This window comes from Pteropus vampyrus, unplaced genomic scaffold, assembly GCF_000151845.1.
Source record: "Pteropus vampyrus isolate Shadow unplaced genomic scaffold, Pvam_2.0 Scaffold263, whole genome shotgun sequence".
In the NCBI taxonomy this organism is placed as follows: Eukaryota; Metazoa; Chordata; class Mammalia; order Chiroptera; family Pteropodidae; genus Pteropus; species Pteropus vampyrus.
The window spans coordinates 1,175,502-1,195,443 of record NW_011889044.1 but is presented as its reverse complement, the minus strand read 5'-3'; the positions used below and the strand labels follow the sequence as shown (position 1 = coordinate 1,195,443).

Sequence of the window (19,942 nt, the reverse complement as noted above, 5' to 3'; positions counted from 1 at the left end):
TCTTGCTTGATTTCTTTTAATTCACCTGTAGTATTAAAAACAAAAACAAAAACATAATCGATAATTTGCTCTTTGGATTTAGAAAAGAACAGAGAGTAAAATTTTTATGCTATGACTATATTTAGCTCCTAAGGTCTCCAAGGTAATTATTTTTGATTTTTTATTTATTTATTTAAAATGTTTAAGAAATGTCAGTCTTTAAAAATACACTGACCTTTGAAAAAAGCTATAAAAACAGTCCCTCTGTGTTTTTAATAGTAAAACTCAGCTGCAGTGTTGTGCTGGGGCTCGGCCAACTTTTAGCACAGGGCGACTTGGCCGTTACCTGACTTCCAGCCAGGGGACCTCGTTTCTGTGTCCAGGGAGCCCCCAGGGTCCCACAGCCTTAAGGGTTACAGTACAACTGATCAGATTTCCGCTTTCTAAATGATGGCCCCATTCCAATCCTGTCTCCCTGAGACTGTTTCTAGGACACTGTGATTGGATTTTGCTGGTGCTCATTCATACTTTCATAGATTTCTTTCCTGCATACACATGTCATTGGATTGACTCCAATTTGCAAGGGATTCCTTGCATTAACCAGGTAATGGCTTTGAAGCTCATGAACAGTTTGACTCGATTTAGCCCTTTTTTCTCTTATCAGTGCAGCTAAATCCAGTGGCATCTCATTGGTGGGGAGAGCTACAGTTTCCATTTTTCGTGCAACTTATTTCTCCAGGTTGACTTCCTTTCAACCCTGGGCTGGTGTTTGGGCCTACGCCCCGGCCTTTGATGAATAGTTTTTTATAGTTCACACAGATGCCCTGCCTAGGATACACCTGGAAAAATAGACACGTGTAAGTAAAGAGCCAAAAAGATAAGAGAAAGGCAAAAGACAAACACAGCCGAGAACAATGGGTTAAAGCTTTCTTTCTGGACAAAAATGTAAAGATTCTTCTGAAGAAATGTGGATTCTGTGTGAGCCAACCATTATTTTACCTGCGCCATTGGAAAAATGTTACCGCTCACGGGAACTCACTGAAACTACCTATGGAACAGGGATTTGAAACTCCCCGAGAGACGGCAGTCTCTGCATTCTAAAAATCAGGGCATTCTGAGTAGAGATAAATGGTTTCAGGTTGATATTGTTAGTAACTATTTCTTTAAAAAGATAGCGTTTCAGAAATGCGACATCAGATTCTCCTGTCGATCGCAGAAGGACCCAAACTGTTACCTTAGGCGGGACTTTTAAAGTGACTTTCAACATGAAGTTTTCCATGTTTATTATTACGTTTATTATTATTATGTTAGACGTCAAAGGACATCTCTCACGTGGGAGAGGCTCACCTTCATTCACTTCATCATTCTCTTTGTCTACTTGTGCTTTCAAGACGTATCGCTTTATTAGTCTTTTCATTATCTGCTGTTGGGCGAAAAGAAATGATTACGTCACCGACGATACATACAAGTAACCGAGATCCTAGTCTCCAAAGAGCCTTACTTACCTGCAAAGCAAGCGACTCAGGGAAGAGAGATTTTATATAACTATTTATAGAAGAATCACCCAGGTTTCAGAATTTAACTGTTTCTCACCTCCTGAGACTTACTGTATGATTCACAGACATGTCCCCACCCCACCTCCGGGAATGGAAGCCAGCAGCTTTTTTAAAAAGTTATATTGGAGGGTTTCAATTCATGGTTTCTCTTTCAACTAATGACTTCTCTTTAAAGTGTACTGACATTACATTATCATCTACAGACACTACCTTATCTCTCACTGTTATTAAAAAAAAATTAAATATATGCTCAATATAGAGAAAAAAATACAAAAAAGAACAAAAGATTTAAACAAAATCATCTATTATCTACCTTCTAAAGATAATCACTCTTGCTATTTTGGTGGCTGTCTGTCCTTCCAATACCCTATCTTTAAATTTCGTATATGTACTAATTACTATGTTTTGTATTTTATGTTTTCTAAATACTATGTATATTGTTATATTGTATGCTTTCCTATTATAACAATATATATTGTGAATATATTTCAATCTAAATAAATGCTCTTGCAGGATAATTGTTAGCTATATGGAAAAAATTACACTGGAGCCCTACTTCATAATGTGCACACAAAAATGAGTTCCTTGTGCATCTTAAATGTGAAAGACAAAGCTTTTAAATCTTCCAAAAGAAAGTATAGCAGAATATATTTACTCAGTGTAGAGCTGGATGGTTTTTAAACAAGATAAAAAATTCTAATTATGATAGAAAATGTTGGCAAATTCAACCTCATTACAATTAAAATTTCTCTTTATAAAGATAACATTAAAAAAGTGGAAAGGCAAGCCACAAACTGGAAGGAAATATTGGCTTCTAGGATGAGAAGGGACCATGTTGAATTGTGGATCTGGAGCCCCCCACCCCCACTCTGAGGAAGCGCTCTGCAGGCCAGAGGGTGACTTGGGTGGCGCGATGGAAGGATCAGATGTGTCTCCTACACCTCGGGTCTCTGACCAGATGTGCTGGCATGAGGATAAGTAGACCACTCCGAGAAACAATCTGACATCATCTTTTAGAGCTGAATATCTGCATAGCCTTTCACCCAGAAAGGCCGTCGTTGGTATAGAGCCTAGAGAAACTGCCCCCATTTGGACCAAGAGACATAAACGACAGCGCTTTGTGCAAAACAGCAAAGCAACCACTAACAATCTAAACAAATATCAACAGGAGAACGGACAAATAGATCACGGTATGTCACACAACACAATGTCATCGTGTTCTCTAATGCAATTAATGGACCACAGCCACACAACCGTGTAGACGAATCTTAGAAGCACAACTGTTGAATGAACAATCCAAGTTGCAGACATCACAAAGTGTGAAACTATTCTTACGAAGTTCAACAACAATTGGATCTATAGAATGCATTTTTAGGATTATCTATACACGCCATCAGCCTATATTCAAAAGAAGTCCAAAGTGAGAGGACGAGAAACCCAAACTTCAAGGTAGAACTACTACCTCTCAGGTGGCGGCAAGGGTGTGGGCTAGGGAGGAGCACCTGTGTAGAGGCCATAATGTTATCCTTCTCAGGAGGTGGCTTCAAGGTGTGTGTGCAAGTAATTATCCTTCATAATTTATTATGTGTTACACATATTCTTGTGCCTATATGAAGTATCACATTCAAAGATAATAAAAGAAAGAAAAAAAAAGACCTGAACTCAAATGCGGATATGGTACTCCCCACTTATCCATGGGGTGCATGTTCCAAGAATGATTCAAAGTATCTGTCTCAGAGAATAATGACAGATCAAGAGGGGGCTCATGCTATCGAAAAGGAAAATCTCATCCAACTAGTGACAGTAAAATAGAAAACCTGTTGATGTCTGAGGAATGCAGATCCCAGGACAGACTCACAGCTTGGTGGATATTAGCCTGGACTCATTCATTCATTTGCCAAATATTTCTTGAAAGCCAACTCTGTGCCAGGCAGTGAACTAGGTACTGGGGATGCAATGATGGACACAGTTCCTAATCCAGTGAGACTTCATTGGAACAATTCACTATGACAGGTGAACATATCAGGGACATAATTAAGTTTAGGGGACAGAGAAGGCAGATTCCTATAGAAAGAAAATACAAAGGAATGTCTATCAGTTAAAAGTAGCTTGAAGAATAGACTATTCAGCAAAAAGTGCTTATCGGAAAGTTAAAATTACATATCTACCTCACACCATATACGAAGGAAAAAAAGAGCCAAATGGACAAGATCTAAAGGTGACAGGTAAAAACTTTCGAATAGGGAAATAGTTCTTGAAAAGGCTAACAGAAAGGCTAACCGGTAAAAAAAGACTGATAAATTTAACTATATTAAGACAATTGAAAACTTTTATCCATGAAAAAAAAAAAAACCAATGCAATGCAACCTTATGTCAAATGGGATTTTCCCATTGTCCTGGAATTGTCGATGACCCAAAACCGAAGGTGACTAAGGAGGCTAAGTATGCCACGGTCAGAGTCCAAGCTGCCACTAGCAGTTGGGGCCAGCCGCCTCCCCCAGGGCTTAGTGACAATCACCAGACCGGAAATGGACTCACCACTCATTTCCTCCTCACCGCCCTCATATGGAAAACGCCATGGGCGGGATCATGAGCTTTTGGGGTGCCCCCGCCCCGAAGCTAAGGGAAGGAGGAAATCCAAGGCAAGCGGTCTTAAAGATTAGGGTTGTCTAAACGAAAGGGAGCCTGGCATCTTGCTCCCAAATAAACGTCTATTCAGCAGACTTGCTGACCTGCTCCTGGCAATTAAGTCGGGGAGGAAAAAAACTGAGATGAGAAAGGAGCGGCCATTGGCCCAACCTGTGCGCTTATTATTTGACCAGCATAAACGGCCACTGTGTTGGGTAGAAGGCAGTCACACGCGACAGCGGGGAAGGACAGTCTACTCAGGAGACAGGACTGGGACACTGGGCTATCGTTATGGAGAGGGCGACAATGAGATCCACACCTCATGTCAGAGCCCGATCTCCAGGTCAGGGAACTGTGTGAAGGAGAAGCAGACCGCACAACCCAGGCTGAAGGCGAAGGGCTGACTGCCCGTGCTGTCTGCCTTCTCGGAGTTTGATGGGTTCAGGTCTAACATTCACGTCTCATCCAGTCTGAATTTACTTCTGGAAATGGTGTGAGACAGTGGTCCAGTTCCATTGTCTTGCATGTCCATGTCCAGTTTTCGTACCACCATTTATTGAAGACACTGTCTTTTCTCCCACTGAATAGTCTCGCCTCCTTTGTCATAGATTAATAAGCGTGGGTTTATTTCTGGGCTCTCTATTCTGTTCCATTGATCTCTGTCTCTGTTTTCATGCCAGTACCATGCTGGTTTGATTACTATAGCTTTGTAGTATAGTTTGAAATCAGGGAGTATGATATCTCCAGTTTTGTTCTTGCTCAAGATTGCTTTGACTATTCAGGGTTTTTTTTTGTTGTTGTTGTTGTTGTTGTTTTGGTGTTTCACATACATTTTAATACCCTCTATAATTTTTTTGTGTGTGTGTAGAAGCTGGTCAATCAGTCCTCAACTATTCTTCAGGAGGAATTGCTCAATATGTAGGTTCATATTCGGTGTGTCCGTGGGAAAAGTTGAGTTCAGGGTCTCCCTACACTGCCATCTTAAACCCCCTATGTACTTTTAACTTGAACTAATACAGATATTCACAAGCAGAATTCAACCAGAGCCATCTCTCCAAGTCTTTATGTTCTCCAGAAAAATTATCTCCAGGTTTTCAAAAAATTCTTCACACACTCAAAATAATCACCTCAGAATGCTATTAATAATTAATGTTAAAATATAAATAACACTGGCGTTGACCAACACATTTTTGGAACTCTTCCTTGCTTTGGAGAGGAAATACTCAATTGAATGTAAAACAGATAAGATGATGGATAATCTGATTTGTCGTGGCCACATTTTTTTTTTTAAGGTGAATGAGACTCGTTTTGAAAATATGTTATGTCATATGTCACTAAGTCTTGTTAATAAGGTGAGCAATTCGCCAAGTCATGAGAAAATAATAAAGTATTTTCGGTGTCTTATAAACTAATCATAAAAATGATTCTTTAGAGATATTCTCAGAGTGCTGAGCTGTGGTAGCACCATGAGAATCAGTGTACCCCAAGGTCACGGCTGTGAAGGAAACGTCCCCATCTGGCAGATTAAGATCTGGAATTTTTTTAAGGTAAGTCATAAATTATAATCACACTGCCTAAGACAAAAATCCATAACAACTAAACCAACTGTTGTTATTGCTCATGGAGCTTTTAGATAAAGAAATTTTATCTATTGAGATAAAGACATTTTATCTAAATAGAATCGAGACATTTATATCTAGTTCGACTGGCGTGGGCTTAGCTGATTGAGACTTTTTCCCTCAGAGAGTCTCTTATGCTCCCTATCACTTTCGGGGAGGCACAGACGATCACACCACAGGTACAGGAAATTCTTCTCATTCGAAAAATATGAAATGTATAGGAGTCTGGAGGGGCGTTTAGCAGGGATCATCTCATGTGGTAGCCTAATAATTTTCAGCCACAGGAATTTGAACTTGACAGTGAATCTAGGCATTTCTCCACTTCTTCTAAATCACTCGAAAGCAACAAAGAGAATAAGAAACAGAAAAAAAGCAAACTCCTCCTATAATGAAACTTAGAGGTATCCACACTCCCTTTTTTTCATATGAAAAGGTCACTAAACGTAAAAAGATGGTCAAGTTCATTCATGATAAAGAATGGGAAGTAAAACTACACTGTGACAGTATTTTTACCCATCCGGTCAAAATAAAAATCTCTGGTAACATACTGTTGGAAAATTAAGGAGGAAATGGGCACTCTCATACATTCATTTTAAGAATGGAAATTGGCACACATGCCATCAAAATCAGTTTGATAACAAAAAAATAGCATACACATATGCTTTAACCGGACACTGCTATAGATTTGCACATGTTTCAAATGTCATATATACGAGGTTACTTACTACAGTATGGCTTGTAAGAGCTAAATCCTGGCAATGTTCTCTATTTCCAGCAACAGCAAACTGATCGATTAAGTATAACCATACGATGGAATACAACAGAATCATTAAAAAGTAAGGCTTTGGCAATCAGCGTGGCAAGCAGTTCTGCAGAATTTGCTGCCTCCAAGAAAATTGTATGAAGAGGACTATGGACATTTGTTGTCATCACCACACATTACAAATTCCTGACCCTCATTCTCGGGATCCTGTATATACCAGAGATCTAAAGATTTGATCATCGGAAATGATCAGATAGATGTAAAATAAAGGACTATCACCTCTTTGGAGTTGGGGGAGAGTGTTCGAATGTCACATCCAATATCAAAATGCAAAAGCTATTTGAAAGTAGGACTGAGGAAACGGCGTAGCCTAAGAATCCATTCGGAAGATGGACCGCCTGAAAGAAAAGCCTGGAGAAGTGTGTCAGCGTTATTTTCCAAGTAGACCACTTCTCTGACCGCTTTCTCCAGCCCATGGGACACCGGAAGTGTCCTCTGGCAACTGTGGCAAGCCTCCACTCACGAGTTCCACGCAAAGGAACTCTTCTTCCTCGAACAAAAAAAAAAAAAAAAAAAAAGAAAGAAAGAAAAAAGAAAGAAAAACCCGGACTCTGATTTCTAAAATGCCCACCAAGTAACATACCATTTTCTCTGTTCTATCCTCACAGTACATCTGAAGAATCTAATTCTACTCACTAATTTCTCTTTCTCTCTCTCTCTGTCACACACACACAGACATATATGGAATTACAAACAAAGAGATATGTCTAATGAATGCTTACCTGATAACGTGTTGGCTGATTGAGAATGCTGTTAAAACTGTGTGATTCAAAAACTCTTGAGTTAGACTGAGTGAAGAGGTTTAACTAGGAAAAAATACAATTAACCTAGTAAATCAGAATACATTCATTTGGAAATCAAAAGCATAATCTACTTTATCCTCCTTAATAACCCTTCTGGAGTCCACATTTCCAAGGAACATGTTGTGGGTGTCGAGTGTCGTAAGTGATTTCATTTGCAAAGGTAAGAGTTAACGTGAGCAAAAAGGTCACTCACGTCTGTCAACGCGATAGCAGGGTGAACTGTCACTGAACCGCTTAGCTGAAAACACATTTTATTTATTTTTTTTCTGAAAAAATATTTTTAATAGTCGGCTCGTGCTAAACGCGATTGCTCCTGGGGACCTTGCATACTTTGTCAAAACGGATTCCTGGCGCCTAGAAGGTGAAGCTGCAGAGAAGCGGCTCTCCGGGAGCCTACATTCCTCTCCTGCACTTGAACAGAATCACCCTCAAGTTCGGCTGGTATCACTTAGAATTTTGGAACCCTAAAATGTTTGCCCACATAACACATCTTCCCAGGGATCTGGGCCTTCTACTGAGCCAGTTGCGCAACTTTGGAGAGAACCCGGCTAAAGATTTTTGCTTTGCTTTGCTTTTCTCTCTCTTTTTAAGGTTTAACTTTGGGCAGGTAGGAAAGGAAGCCAGAGGCGCACACGCAGAGCGAGTGGGGCCTGCCTCCTGTTCAGGGGCAAGCCGCCTCCTGAGCGGTGGGGTGCAAAGGCAGGGCCCCGGACCCAAACATCTGCATCCCCCCTGCCCCCCGCAACCCCACCCGGTCATGACTCCGGCAGCTGTGGGTGCTGGGCAGGAGGAAGTGGGCCGGCCAGCTCTGCCCTCGAGAGGGTGCCGGGAGGCCTGGGCGCCACTGGGGGTCAGTATCTGACCACAGACTGAGCCCAAAACGCTGCTGGAGGCTCCGCCCCTCCGTCGGAGAAAGAAAAGCAGAAAAGTATAATTTCTCCAAAAAAAATTTTTTTTAAAATAAATCCAGCACACAGAGTATCTAGGTATATGAATAAGATTAAAGAGATTTAAACAGCTCTGCATGCAATTTAAAAAATAAAGAATAAAATCGAAATGGCAGTTTTTAACCAGATATTCGCTACAGGGGAGCCAGGGGGCGGGGCTCCCTAAGGATCGGCGCGCGGGTGCCTCGGAGGGTCTGGGCGCCGCGTGCCCCTGAACGCCTGCCCTCTTTGCGACCTGACAGTTGGCACTCCCCTTCCACCTTATGACAACACCGGGAATGAAGTCAGGGACGTCGGCCCGAAAGGTAACTTTAAGGTGCAACTTGCAAGAGCTTTTCGTTTCCACGCTCGAGAGGCTTCCTTTCCAAACAATAAAGCTCCAGTTACTAACTCCGCAGAGAAACAAAGTCAGTTTCAGCAGTAGCAGGAGTCGCCCAAGGGGACAATTAGAGTCTGGCCTCCTTAGGAGACCAGCCACCCTGCAGCTGAAGGTGCGGCCCGTGGGGAGGAAGCTGGGCAGTAACCAAGCCAGGGCGCCTCCAGGGGCAGGAGAAAGAGCTGGTTTTCTGACGGAACCCGAAGCCGCACCAACCCCTCCTTAAAGAATAAGATGCCAGGGTGTTACAAATTTTGGAAAGGCACATCTATTTTAAAAGGTGAGAAATTTAAATTGTACTAATCCAGCCCTTTCCCCAACTTCGAGGGAGAAAAAACATTCACCTCTCCGCTCAGGAAGGCCTGTACTTTGTGGAGATGACCTTGCCATCTCGTGGCTCCCAGCGTATACAGGCCATTTTCGCAACTTCAGGCAAAAATTATATTTAACCCCACACATTTGCTCCTGTCTGCCTCGATCCCTATCGTTTGCGGTTCTGCTCATGTCCTTCTGTCTCCGATACCAATTCTATCTCTGAAAATTAAGTTCGTGATAATAAAGTGCTATCATCGAACTCATCTCTGCCTGCCGATGAATTGGACTCAACTAGGACAACTTGAGGACAAACCACTCTTGATTACTTATAAAAGGGGTATTTATGGTTAATATTGGAGGACATTCTTAGGCCTGTATCGACTATATAATATTGAAGGAAAAAAGACTATTTGGCCCAATAAAGGGTTTCTGCAAATAAGAAGAATTCGGTGGTCGTGAACTATACATACAACTAAGAGGAAAATGTGAGGTCATAACTATTTAACTTTAGAAAAACAGTTGAGAAGCATGGAGCGCAAATACCAAAGTGTTTTCTTACAAGAACTGTTCTTCTTTTAACAAGTTAAAGAAGTTTTTTGTTTGTTTTTAATCTGGTAGTTTACGTGAAATTATGACCAAAAGCAAGGCACAGACTAAGTGACATCCTGAAACATGATGAAGATAGTATTAGACTATGAAAGACCATGGAGTGGACGGTAACTTTCAACATCTTCTAAGTTCACCCATAAAAATTATCGAACAGACGTCGAAAGACAAGGGGAGAGACAGACACGCATCCCGAGGCTGCGGGCGGTTTCCGATACTCACCCTGGACTTCGAGTTCCCCATGCCCATTTCGATGTCCTTCTGCAACCTTCTCCGTCTGCATTTGGAAAAGTTAATGATCCGCATGATGAAATACACAAATGACTTTGGACTGGGAACGAGGCTGAAGGGTGGAGGTAATGTTTTCCCATCGTCAAAATAAGATAACCAAAGTTTCGAACGCGCAAACTTCCATTCGACATCACTGTCATCCTGTGTCACAAAATAGAAAAGCAGGAACAACTCATTTTAAAAACTAAATATTCCAGTAAATGATTCCAGTAGGGTTTTATGAGCCTGAATTATGCTTTTGACATAGATAAGTGACTTATACACATTTATCTGCATCAAATCTATTGGCCTATGTAATGTTTTGAGCATCGTTTTTTCAGAAATTTTCCTCTTCCATATGCTTCTGTCAGTTAGCTGAAAACACATTTTATTTATTTTTTTTCTGAAAAAATATTTTTAATAGTCGGCTCGTGCTAAACGCGATTGCTCCTGGGGACCTTGCATACTTTGTCAAAACGGATTCCTGGCGCCTAGAAGGTGAAGCTGCAGAGAAGCGGCTCTCCGGGAGCCTACATTCCTCTCCTGCACTTGAACAGAATCACCCTCAAGTTCGGCTGGTAACACTTAGAATTTTGGAACCCTAAAATGTTTGCCCAAATAACACATCTTCCCAGGGATCTGGGCCTTCTACTGAGCCAGTTGCGCAACTTTGGAGAGAACCCGGCTAAAGATTTTTGCTTTGCTTTGCTTTTCTCTCTCTTTTTAAGGTTTAACTTTGGGCAGGTAGGAAAGGAAGCCAGAGGCGCACACGCAGAGCGAGTGGGGCCTGCCTCCTGTTCAGGGGCAAGCCGCCTCCTGAGCGGTGGGGTGCAAAGGCAGGGCCCCGGACCCAAACATCTGCATCCCCCCTGCCCCCCGCAACCCCACCCGGTCATGACTCCGGCAGCTGTGGGTGCTGGGCAGGAGGAAGTGGGCCGGCCAGCTCTGCCCTCGAGAGGGTGCCGGGAGGCCTGGGCGCCACTGGGGGTCAGTATCTGACCACAGACTGAGCCCAAAACGCTGCTGGAGGCTCCGCCCCTCCGTCGGAGAAAGAAAAGCAGAAAAGTATAATTTCTCCAAAAAAAATTTTTTTTAAAATAAATCCAGCACACAGAGTATCTAGGTATATGAATAAGATTAAAGAGATTTAAACAGCTCTGCATGCAATTTAAAAAATAAAGAATAAAATCGAAATGGCAGTTTTTAACCAGATATTCGCTACAGGGGAGCCAGGGGGCGGGGCTCCCTAAGGATCGGCGCGCGGGTGCCTCGGAGGGTCTGGGCGCCGCGTGCCCCTGAACGCCTGCCCTCTTTGCGACCTGACAGTTGGCACTCCCCTTCCACCTTATGACAACACCGGGAATGAAGTCAGGGACGTCGGCCCGAAAGGTAACTTTAAGGTGCAACTTGCAAGAGCTTTTCGTTTCCACGCTCGAGAGGCTTCCTTTCCAAACAATAAAGCTCCAGTTACTAACTCCGCAGAGAAACAAAGTCAGTTTCAGCAGTAGCAGGAGTCGCCCAAGGGGACAATTAGAGTCTGGCCTCCTTAGGAGACCAGCCACCCTGCAGCTGAAGGTGCGGCCCGTGGGGAGGAAGCTGGGCAGTAACCAAGCCAGGGCGCCTCCAGGGGCAGGAGAAAGAGCTGGTTTTCTGACGGAACCCGAAGCCGCACCAACCCCTCCTTAAAGAATAAGATGCCAGGGTGTTACAAATTTTGGAAAGGCACATCTATTTTAAAAGGTGAGAAATTTAAATTGTACTAATCCAGCCCTTTCCCCAACTTCGAGGGAGAAAAAACATTCACCTCTCCGCTCAGGAAGGCCTGTACTTTGTGGAGATGACCTTGCCATCTCGTGGCTCCCAGCGTATACAGGCCATTTTCGCAACTTCAGGCAAAAATTATATTTAACCCCACACATTTGCTCCTGTCTGCCTCGATCCCTATCGTTTGCGGTTCTGCTCATGTCCTTCTGTCTCCGATACCAATTCTATCTCTGAAAATTAAGTTCGTGATAATAAAGTGCTATCATCGAACTCATCTCTGCCTGCCGATGAATTGGACTCAACTAGGACAACTTGAGGACAAACCACTCTTGATTACTTATAAAAGGGGTATTTATGGTTAATATTGGAGGACATTCTTAGGCCTGTATCGACTATATAATATTGAAGGAAAAAAGACTATTTGGCCCAATAAAGGGTTTCTGCAAATAAGAAGAATTTGGTGGTCGTGAACTATACATACAACTAAGAGGAAAATGTGAGGTCATAACTATTTAACTTTAGAAAAACAGTTGAGAAGCATGGAGCGCAAATACCAAAGTGTTTTCTTACAAGAACTGTTCTTCTTTTAACAAGTTAAAGAAGTTTTTTGTTTGTTTTTAATCTGGTAGTTTACGTGAAATTATGACCAAAAGCAAGGCACAGACTAAGTGACATCCTGAAACATGATGAAGATAGTATTAGACTATGAAAGACCATGGAGTGGACGGTAACTTTCAACATCTTCTAAGTTCACCCATAAAAATTATCGAACAGACGTCGAAAGACAAGGGGAGAGACAGACACGCATCCCGAGGCTGCGGGCGGTTTCCGATACTCACCCTGGACTTCGAGTTCCCCATGCCCATTTCGATGTCCTTCTGCAACCTTCTCCGTCTGCATTTGGAAAAGTTAATGATCCGCATGATGAAATACACAAATGACTTTGGACTGGGAACGAGGCTGAAGGGTGGAGGTAATGTTTTCCCATCATCAAAATAAGATAACCAAAGTTTCGAACGCGCAAACTTCCATTCAACATCACTGTCATCCTGTGTCACAAAATAGAAAAGCAGGAACAACTCATTTTAAAAACTAAATATTCCAGTAAATGATTCCAGTAGGGTTTTATGAGCCTGAATTATGCTTTTGACATAGATAAGTGACTTATACACATTTATCTGCATCAAATCTATTGGCTTATGTAATGTTTTGAGCATCGTTTTTTCAGAAATTTTCCTCTTCCATATGCTTCTGTCAGTACCTGCTGAAATTTAACAAGAATTTCCAGTCCGCCATCCAAAAACAAAGAAAAACACAAGAAAAATTCAGGGTCTAGGAAGGATGAAAAGATGAATTCCTCCTTCTCCAACCCACTGAGTCTGCAGACCCAACAACAGCTCCCCACGGTCTCCCCGCCCTCCCTCCTCATCTAGACCCATCCAAGCCAAGGGCGCAGGGAGGAAAACGGTACTTAGGTCAACCGCACTTTGGAGTTTTTGTGTCTGACATATGTCCTCAAAGGCCACAAAAGGCCCCCAGTGGCTTATTCCTGTCTTAAATCTCCTTTTATCCTCGGTGCCGCTCCTTGGTGATGGGTGTGACCATCCTACGCGGGAGAAAGGCTGGAGAGGAGAAATAAATGAAGAGGAGGGGGCCCGCAGGCAGAGGAAGTCGGCTCACTCACGTCACGTTCCCCAGACTGCCACTGTCACACCCGAGCAGGTGTGCAGAACATCGCACTGTTCATTTCTGGAGGACCTCACTTCCGCTTTGAGAACGCCGCCTTATGCGTTTCTAAAACAGACACGGAGACTCAGTGGACTTAACACACAGCAAAGCACTGAAAAGACACTGAACGCCAAACCGGAGGACATAAGGACACAGAATCACACCGATGAAAGAAGGCTCCGAACCAGCCCGGTGCAAAACAAAGTGATTTCCAGGATACGACAAATTCTGATGGGTTTGAAGAACATCATCGATGTTTGCCAGACGCCTAGGAATTTTTCAACCGGGGCCTTTCAGATGGTCAGCTGGCTGATCTGGCAGTGAATAAGACCCCTACGGCCAATGCTTCTTCTAGCCACTGATGTCAAACTTCTGAAATACACCCTGAGAGAAGGCAGAGTGACGGTAAATTCTTACTGCACTCCTAGAAGCCCCTGGGAGGGGTATGCCGACCTATCCAGACGGAAAACCCAGAGAAAGGCCCAGGGCCTCCCTGCCTGGTGTTAAGTATTATAAATTCTGGTTACATTTCAGCAGGTACTGACAGTACTGACATATTTCCTTGTCTGCAAGGGCTGGAGCTCCCTCGCGGGGCACCGGCGCACACGTGTTACGCTGTTTAGAACGGACAGCACGGACAGACACCGCGGACGAGAAGCAGGTGTACCTCGATTTCCTGATATGAGCTGTTAATCATGGCGATTAGCATGTTGAGTAAAACGACCACCATGGTTACGTTGTATATTCCATAGAGAACGTATCCGATATTCTCTATGAATTTGTGATCGTATTTGAGCACAACGGAAGTCACTTCAGACAGCCCAAATATGGACCAAAACAAAGTCTTGAAACTTTCTTCTACTCTGTTGAAAGAATAAGGTACACAGTAAAGCAATGAACAGTTTCCAGTACTAAAAAGTCAAAAGTAAACACAAGTTAGGATCTGAATACTGTCCAGATGTAAAACACCATCATGAAATACCATCATCATAAACCCAGAGTGGGATTATTTTATCAGAACATTTAACAGAAATGTCACCCTCTCGGGTTTTCGGGAACTTGTGATTAAACGGTGCCAATGGCCAGCTTTTCTGAACGTGACCATCGAGTGACAAGTCTCTGAACTCAGCAGAGGAAAGCCAAAGACATGCCAGAACCTTCTAGAAGGATGGAAGTTTGGGGTTTGATTTCGTAGGTGGTTTAGAAATTTAAATCAGGTTTTCTGGAGTAGAACAAGGTCGGAATTTAAATTATATACTCCCTTCAAAAAAAGTCAGCACCGACATATTTCTCGTAGCACGGCAGTGGGGAGGCATGAGGATGCCCTAAATACCCATCTGTGCGGAGTGGCGACGTCACTCTGCGACATCCATATAACGGGACGCTATGCAGCCACTTGGGAAAATGACACAGATCTATCTTCACGTGTTTACGTAAAATGATACCTGAGCCATATTCTTAAGTGAAAAATAAGACACAGCAAGTGTGAAATAGTCTACCATTCGAATAAAAAAACGTGGAGTATACAACTACTTATATTCTCGTTTATGCGAAAAATAGCTCAGAAAGGACCCCCAAATCCCTGGCCCCTGGGAACTAAGGAGCACTAAGAGCCTGGAGTCCAAGGTGCAGAGGAGGGGACAGGCTCGTCACCATGGACGCTCCACACGAATCTTCTGTCACAAGAATGTATTACCCAGCTAAAAGTTATGCTTGCTGCACATGAAGAGGAGAGAATGAAAGACCCTTTTTCTTTTCCTGCGATTTATGTAATCTACTTCCCGATTCTTCCAGAGCAGCAATTAGCACGTAGGCCCTCACCAGACAGATTCCCTACCTCTATCCCTTAAATCGTCCTTGCCAACCGAATTTGGCTGGTTTTCTCACATAACCCAGTTGTAATCACTGGTGTGTCAACTGAAAAAATAATTCTTAAACAATTATACGTGTAGAATTCCACCGCAAAGGAAGAGTCAGATGTCCTTTTTCCCAAGAAAGATTTATGGGAAAAGTATTTTTTTGATTTCTTATAACAGATTCTAAATAACAATTCTATAGATTTATAGGTTTTAGCACTAGTTTATTCATTCGTTCATTCATTCAACAAATATTGATGGAGCACCCCTCAAGTTCTAGGAGTTTTGCTAGACCCTGGGGACGGGGTTTGCACAGCGGGGGGCTGTATCCCATTCCTCCAGAGTTACTCTCACGCAGCACTTGATGATGTGCTGTCTGTCATAGCCCAGATACTGGAAGGAGAACCTCTTTGTTCCCGCCGTTGATTTATCAGCATCACAGAATTCTCTGGCTCCTTCCGCCTGCTCCTTTGCCAACCTTCCCGCCCCACACCGTCGTGGAGAAGCTACGTGTGTGGGGAGAGGGGGTTTGTAAAAAGGCGGGCAGGACACACGGGCAGGTCCTGAGCTCCCACTGTGGGCACGAGGCTTTCCGTAAGTCACTTTATGTCGTCCTCATGATGACCCGATTTAACCCCTTTCGTGCTTATTTTAAAAATTCGGGAAACGAACACGGAGAAATGCTAATAACTTAACCAAAGACCACACAGCAGCTGGCGAACAGCAGAGCCTGCGTTCGCATTCAGGTCTGCCTGATTTCTGAGCCTCTGTTCTTCCCACGACATCATGTTGCCTCGTCCTCACACAAAACCGTGAAGAAAATGTAAAGGATAAAATGAGTTCTCGTTGAGTTCAAAGGGGCGGGCCTGTGTGCAGGGTCTCTCGGCCCTTCCCTGCCGGGATCAAACAGGTTCTTTCCTTCATTACCATCAAGTGAGCTTCAGCTGTCTTCCACCTCTAAGACCTGCTCTACATTAACTATTTGAAAAAAATTCATTTCAAAACAACCTAGATGTCTGCAAGGGCTTGAGGTTTTATTTTAGTCTACAGGGAACTTACCGAACGTCTAGCTGGCTTCTAGCAGTGGCATAATGGGGGGTGGGGGGTGGGGAGGGCTTATGATCTCCCCAGCTGCAAGGGCCCAGCCCCAAGACAACTAAACCCCGACGGGTGGGAGCGAATCTCACAATCAGGATGTCTCCACGCCGAGGGAACTTAAAAGGACGAAGACTAAGGAGGCGTAATCAAGGAAGGCTGCCTGGGGAAGGTGAGTCTCCAGTACAGACACCAGCAGGACGTGGGGGAAGGGAACCGTGCCACCGTGACAGCGGGCTGTGCACATTCAGCGAGAATTTCTTCTTACTCGGCTCCTGCACTGATTCACGATGTATTAAATAAGAGCTGATGCTTCTCTTTTGAAATAACGGTTATGGCTACAAAATGATGAAACTGAATTTAATGTCACACATCATGTAAAGAGACATCCGGTATTAAAAATTTGTGACCCCATTCTCTCAAAATAGCCAATTTCACCTAGGATTTTTCCACATTCCGACTCATTCCGTGGTCAAATGCTCCTGAAACGCCGAGAGAGGGGCCTCCGCAGCGACCTAGTCACGCACGGGCTCTAACTGGTTCCCACGGGGTGGCTTCCTGCTCTCAAAAACACCTTTCTTACAGTCTCTGAAAATGTTCCCTTTTCTTCATTGCACCTTTTAAAAAAGAAGATGTCTTACTTACGTGGTAAACGCAGCATTTACTTTAGCCCCAAGGTAGTAAGAGTAAAGTATGAACATGCCGATCATAAAGGCAAGAAACACCATAATAAAGAGGACCATGAACTTGAAGATGTCCTTCACGGTCCTGCCGAGAGAGATCTGTAAGGGGCCAAAGCTCTCGTTGGCAGGGAGGATGTAGGCGATCCGAGAGAAGCTGAGCACGACGGCTATGGCGTAGAGGCCTTCGGATATGATCTGAGGGTCGGAAGGGAGCCACTTATCCCTGGCTGGGGGGGCGGGGGAGAGAGAGAGAGAGAGACTGTAAATGAAACTTTCTAGTCACTGCTAACTATGCAAAAGCTACACCTTACATAGGATCTTAAGTCAAAATTACTCTACATTTAAGTAACAGTCTGGGCACTATTTGTCGTGTTAAAGCCAGAAACATATGAATTCCACACCCATGTGAATTATTTCAGTGGAGAAAACAATATTAGAAAGATACTGAGCTGACCTCACGTTGAGGAGACAAAGAAGAAAGTAGGAAGGACGAAGAAAGTGTTCAAACACTTCACTGGACACGGTCTGGGTCAGGATGACCGGGACCTGACTGGTTTGCCCCGTCCATCACTAGATTTATTGACCGCCTGGTGTGTCATCCTACAGGCTTGACTGGCACAAACTTTTTTGCCCTATTTTGTGGGGAAATTCGTTCGTGTCCCGGTTTAAGCAAGTGAAGTGTCACGAGAAGTGGGAGTGTCCCTGAAACACGATGGCGCCGCCCACGTGCTGTCTGAGCGACGCGACTGTTCCCGGGACCGGCGCGCGGCTGCTGAGGTGCAAAATTTGGGGGTATAGATTCTAAGGGAGGACCCCAAGCCTCCTTTCAAGGTCACGTAGTACGTTCACGGCAGACTGTCTGTCCCCCTTTTCCCGAAGGTCAGAGGAACAGCGCGTGGTTAATTCTGCGTGAACTGGGCCCCTCCCGGAAGAATGCGTGCGTCGCGGACGTTCGCGACAGGAAAAACGAGCATTTATTGAGGAGCGTTCAGTGGCCGACATCACGTGAAACGTACGTCGTACGCCTCGGGGGAGACTCGCCGCGCTCGTCGATCACGTGGCACGCCGCCTGCCGCCATCGCGACGCCCGCGGGACCGCGCTTGGAAAGAGCCGTGCTTCGCTCCGGGAGCGCGTGTGAACGCCGCGCGTGTGAACGCCGCACGTGTGAACGCCGCGCGTGTGAACGCCGCGCGTGTGAACGCCGCACCTGACAGGCCTTACCGGTGAACGAGGGCGGGGCCCTCGTTTCTAAAATCTTTTTCTAGACTGAAGATTCTGCGGCTGTGCGAAACATGCGCTAACCGTAGCTCCCCGGTCTGGCCCCCGAGGAAGGCGGGTGTGGGGTGCCCTCAGGGCCTTGCACGCGGGGTTCGGGCGGGGCCTCCCCGCTCTCGGGATCTAGATGTGCGGCGTCAAGTCCGATCCGCGCCACGTGGCGGAGGGGCACAGCATCGGCTCCCCGACTTCGGCCGGGTCGCGGGGCGCGCATTCTCAAGGTCACTGTGGCTGCTGCTCAAGGCTTCTGCCCTTCGCCTGGACAGCAGCGTGGCGCCTTTTATTATTTCATGCCCTCGAACCTGGGGGACTCATCTTCCACATCGAGCACTTTACCGAGTTATTTCCGCCCCCCCCGCCCCCCAATTAAGACAGTTCCGCGTCCCCTGAGAGTACATTAGAGTCAATTACGCTGTCAGGCTTAAGGGCAGTTTTCCTCCACCTCGCAGCACCTCATTTTCTAGATGTGAAAACCGAGGCACAGAGACGTTCATGAACTTGAATGAAGTCGCACAGCGAGGGAGAGTCGGAGCCTGGCTGTCGCTCCAGCTGCACAGCCCATGCTCTGTCCACCGACCCGGAGCACTCGCCACACCTCGCGTACTAAACGTGCTCTTTCTTGGCGTTTCCTCCCGCGCCGTGGCTCCCGCGCCCTCCCTGAGACATCAGAGGCCCCGCGGCGCCCGACTTACCGTAGGTGAAGTACTGGATCTCCGGTGGGAGGGTCACTTCGCTGAGGTCGCTCTCTTGGACGTAGCTGTCCACGTACCGCTGGGCTTTGGTCGCCTGGAGGAAAGCCAGGAATCTGGCCGTGAACGCGGCGATGAAGATGGACAGCATCCCAAAGTCCAGCACGTTCCACAGCTGCAGGATGTACTCCCTCGGCCCCTCCAGCCACAGCTCCTTACATTCGGACCACATCATGCCTGTCGCGACACACGGAGGGTACACAGTAGACTTTACGGCTCTGCCTGAGGGGCTCTTGTTTCGTCCACCATCTGTCCCGGTCTATAAAATGCCCCCAGCCTGAAGCACCGACTGTCGGCCCAGAGGCCCTGGGCAGAGTCGGATGGAGGAAGCAGCTTCCACGAAAGGAATGACTTGCTCCACCAAATGAGAGGCGGAGAAACACAGGTCCGCATGGGCCCCCAGAAATGCGGCTGCTCGCAGAGGGGGTGGGGGCAGAAGGAGGAGATGGGCGGGAAGGCTCTGCGGGTCTAATGATTTCGCCCCACAAGACTCGTGGAGGAGAGAAGGAAATCCATCCTTATAAGATTACGTTGGTTCATCACCGAACCACAGTGAGGACTGGAGAAACAGCCCTCAAATGAGCATCTATCTACCTGTAGACGTTTAAGAAGGACGGTCTCCCCAGCATCCGGGAACACTTACGACATCCCCCTGCCCCCTCCCCATCCCAGCTTCATGCTGGGGAGGCGAAGAACGTCACTGGGAAAGCAAGGAGGCCTGGGACGCTATGAAGAAACCAAAAGCAGGGAAGCCATCCCGGGAGAAGAGGAGAAACCGCTCCTCGTCTCGGCCGTGTAAGGGGAAAACACTGCGCGATTCTCAAAAGGAACGTAATGGCTCGAAATGAAATTTATAAAATCATGACTTG

The 19,942-nt window shown here is 45.3% G+C and overlaps 1 protein-coding gene across 1 annotated transcript in view; it reads right to left on the bottom strand.

The window, feature by feature from the left end:
- TRPC3 (transient receptor potential cation channel subfamily C member 3) overlaps positions 1 to 19,942 on the bottom strand; it is a 45,605-nt gene that overhangs the window by 4,002 nt on the left and 21,661 nt on the right. The window contains 6 exon segments of the mRNA XM_011375168.2: positions 1,327 to 1,402; positions 7,328 to 7,411; positions 12,526 to 12,735; positions 14,082 to 14,277; positions 17,011 to 17,275; positions 19,017 to 19,250. Of these exon segments, the coding sequence (XP_011373470.1) occupies positions 1,327 to 1,402; positions 7,328 to 7,411; positions 12,526 to 12,735; positions 14,082 to 14,277; positions 17,011 to 17,275; positions 19,017 to 19,250 (1,065 nt within the window).